General features: G+C 34.4%; 1 protein-coding gene across 1 annotated transcript; it reads right to left on the reverse strand.

Moving 5' to 3' along the window:
- Positions 1-1,144: 1,144 nt before the first annotated feature.
- On the reverse strand, positions 1,145-3,744 carry LOC101501026 (pentatricopeptide repeat-containing protein At4g01570). The gene has a single exon (XM_004491885.4). It carries the CDS (start codon positions 3,613-3,615, stop codon positions 1,234-1,236), a length of 2,382 nt encoding a protein of 793 aa, XP_004491942.1. The 5' UTR covers positions 3,616-3,744; the 3' UTR covers positions 1,145-1,233.
- Between the last annotated feature and the right edge of the window lie 311 nt (positions 3,745-4,055).

Below are 4,055 nucleotides of genomic sequence, written 5' to 3' on the forward strand. Positions count from 1 at the left end.
AATATTTTAAATGACTATTATTATGGAATGGAGGTAGCATATCATATCATCGGTTAACTTTTAGAAGGGTAGTTCTATAGACTATTTTGTTCTTTATTATCAATTTCTTTTATCAATTTCACGTATATCAAAAAATATATATATTTAATGAATTGATTTTGCATATAGATGTTCTTCAAATACTCTTTTATATATTGATGTGTACAATTTATTATATTTTTTATGTTTCAAGATAAATTAGTAGTATTAATATAGAGTATATTTGAAAAAAATTATTTAATAAATTAAAATGAGACTTACCTTTAAAGACAAATTATTTTTTAAAAGAGGCTTGTATTTTGAGATAGTGATAGTGTCGTTGAAGGTCAAAACTAACATAGTGATAGTGATAGTTACTCATAAACATTCCATGTCATGCCTCTCAAAAACAAAACATTGTTTTCTATAAATAAATAAATTTAATTGAACTAGGTAAACAGTTGCTATGCAAAGGTCATGTAATTCACTAGTATAGTTTATTAATACAGAGAACTAGTGGATGATATATATATTCACATAAATACTTCTTTGACAGTACAGATGAATTATTTGACAGTATAGTTACCATTGTCTATGTTAATTTTCACAATCATATATTACGCCATCTATCAATCATCCAAATTGTGTTTAAATATACATGATTTTAAGTTTTCAAATATATATAATATCTTCTCTCTCTAAAAAATACACAATATGTATTAACTACGATGTGTAACGATATATTTGAATTGAGTTAACTATCTAAAATTCTAAAGGGTCACATTTGTGTAAACATAATGCAACTCTAAATAGAAAGCACAGTCTCTTGAACTCGTCCTTGAAATCGATAACAAGGAAAGATTGAAAAAACCAAACAACTAAAGATACATCAATTCTATATTAGTTGATCTAGGTAGTTATCTAAACAATTTGTGGACACTGACCACTCAATAGACCAATCTGCCCAAAGAAGGAAACAAAATTGCAGGGCATAGGAACTTTAAAGGTTGCGTTGAATCTATGAGTGGTCCTGAATTCTTATCGGCGAGCTGCGATTATTATCGCTGCAATTTCATAGCAACAAAACACACTGCCTTTGATCACAGGAACAGCTAACAAGAAAAGATTTAAAAAAAATACTATATTACAAATTCCAATTGCTTACAATGTTAGAATCTTACTCGCCGCACTTTAGTTACATGCTACGTTGTCCCCTCAAGGAGGATCGTCTTTTTCACTCAAAATTGATGCTTTTTGGTATCTTAATTTATCAATTTCCCTAACTAGATAATCTAAAGTCGTGTCTGTAACATGGTTAGGAGTGCATCCAGCATCGAGCATCATTTTTAAGAACTTATAAGCGTCCTTCACTCGGCCAGCCTTGCTGTGAATTTCAATCAAAGTATTATAAGTTACAACATCAGGACTTATCCCACTATTCCTCATTTGGTCGAAGAATTTGCTCACTTCATCGATTCGTCCTGCCTTCCCTAGAGCATTAATGAGAGTGTTGTACATAACTATGTCGAGATAGCCGCCCTGCTTCAGTAGCCCATCAAGAACAGCACTGGCTAGATCAGCTCTTCCCATCTTTCCTAAACCTTGAATTATCATATTGTACGTCGCTATATCGGTTGGGCAAAACTTTTCTCCCATTTCAGTCAGAATAGCCCAAGCCTCATTGAAATAGCCCTTTTTGACAAACGAGCTCATGATCGAGTTATAAGTATAACTAACAGGATCAACACCCGCGTCGGTGAAAATCTCGAACAATTTGCAAGCCAAGCTCAACTTTCCCTTGGCCAAAAATATAGACAGGAAAGTATTCACCATATCAACATCAAAAGAATCAGGCCCTTTTTGTTGAACTCTCTGTCCGCGGTCGGGAGTAAACAGTCGCGAAGCGTTGCCGGTCGACCTTACAACATGCTTGGCCAATTTATCCATGTGAGGAGACGAAGACCACTCATCGATTTGTTCAGACAAAGTTTCCACCTCATCCTCATCCCGCGCACGAGTTATGAAGCTCATAATCTCACTAAAATCTCCTTTAGACGAGAACATGGGCGAGTAATCCTTTTTTCCGGAAGGCAAGTTATTGATAGAAGCTTCCATTCCAGCCTTCCACCTAAGAACACCAGGCAGCAGATCGCCTTCCCTGACATGCTTGATGAGCCGATCAGTCCAATCCCAACGACCGTACTTATGAATACCAATCAAAAGAGACGTTATGGTAACAAGATCAACCGAAAAGCCTCTAGCTTCCATTTCCTCCACCAACTCTAAAGCCTCCTCCAATTGACCCTCTTTACAAAGTTGCAACACAACAATGCTATAAGTAATTTCATCCACAAATTGACCTTTCTTCTTAAGATCACAGAAAAGAGTATAACCAGCTTCTGATCTCCCATTCTTAATAAGTCCATGAATCAAAATGTTATAAGTCCAACAAGAAGCTTTCACACCTTCTTGAGCCATTTTCTCAAACATCTGGCATGCTTCATTAACCTTAGCAGCCTTGAACAATCCATCCAAAACACAATTATACACAAGTATCCCCGGACGAAACCCGTTATCCTTCATCTCATTAAAAATCCTTATAGCCTCATCCATTCTACAAGTCCTAGAAAAACCCCGAACGAGAATCGTGTAAGTAAACTCGTCCGGCTCGTAACCACACCCTTTAAGCTCTTCCCAAACAACAAGTGCATCATTAACCTTCCCAACCTTACAAAGAATCGATAAAACCGAATTATAAGTACACATATCAGGCCCAAACAAATTCTTATCCTCCTTCATTTCATTAAAAAGCATCATGGAAGTAACCAAATCACCCCAAGAACCAAAAGCATGAATACAAATATTATAACCCCACAAATCAAAATCAAAACTTTTCCTCTCCCTAAGAGTATTAAACACATTTATAAACTCTTTCTTCATCTGGGCTTTCCTAAGAGCTGAAAGTAAGTAATTCGAAGAGCCAACAATAACATGATCAAAATTCGACGAATCATCAATCGAAATCACGTTTTTGAAAATCGATAAAGCAAGATTGAGTTGATTATTTTTTATAGAAGCAATTAAAAGAGAGTTATAAATAAAAGGCGTAGTACCACTAGGTTGAAGATTTTGTGATTGAATATAATCCAAAATATCAATAACAAAATGAAGATTGTTTTTTTTGTTATTATGAGATAAATTGATGAGGAAATTGAGAAGGTTTTTGAATGAATAGGAATCGAAAACGACGTCGTTTTGTTTCATGGAATGAAGAAGTTGAGGGAGGTGTTGATGGAGAAGTGAAATAGGGGTAGTGGGATTGCATAGAGTCTTGAAAATGAGAGAGTAAGTGATTGAATTATGAATGTTGATGTTATGGGAATTGAAGGAATTGAAGAAATTGAGTTTGTGAGAAATGTGGAGTGATGGGTTTGAGAGGATTTTGTGAATTAGGGTTTGGGTGATGAATTTGGGGGAAAAGAGGGTTGGGTTTGGTGGTGTTGGTGACTTGGAGAGTGTGTTTGTAATGGATGCTACTGTGAGTAATTCTCCAACTTGTTTTAAGAGTGAATGAGAATGTTTTGATGGTGTTTTCATTGTTGTTGTTGTTTGGTGTGGAACTTTCAAGTATTGTGTTTTTTGTTTGTCATGGAATTGAAGATAGCTTTTGGAAGTTGGAGTCACAGCAGTAAAGTGAATTGTGAATTCAGACTGCAGTCAAGTGAATTCACGAAATCACATTGGAGAATCATTCATATACTAACATAAATCTCAATTCAATTATTGGAAAAAATAATAATAAAAGTACTTTTAAAACAGAACAAACAATTTTTTTCCAAACAAGTGAGACATGTCACATTAATTCATCTATACATTATAATAAACCAAACATGATAAATTGGCAAGTTTGACATGTGTCAACAAACTAGAGTGTTAAGAAAATATAAGTTTTTATTAATAGAAATAATACGTGTTTATTCTTGAGAAGTTAATGGCCAATTAAAAAAATAAAATGAATGAATTAAAAATAAAAAGCT

Source organism: Cicer arietinum, chromosome 3, assembly GCF_000331145.2.
Source record: "Cicer arietinum cultivar CDC Frontier isolate Library 1 chromosome 3, Cicar.CDCFrontier_v2.0, whole genome shotgun sequence".
Lineage (NCBI taxonomy): Eukaryota > Viridiplantae > Streptophyta > Magnoliopsida > Fabales > Fabaceae > Cicer > Cicer arietinum.

Excerpts from the sequence above, each read along its gene's own strand:
- LOC101501026 (XM_004491885.4), bottom strand. The coding sequence starts at position 3,615 with ATGAAAACACCATCAAAACATTCTCATTCACTCTTAAAACAAGTTGGA.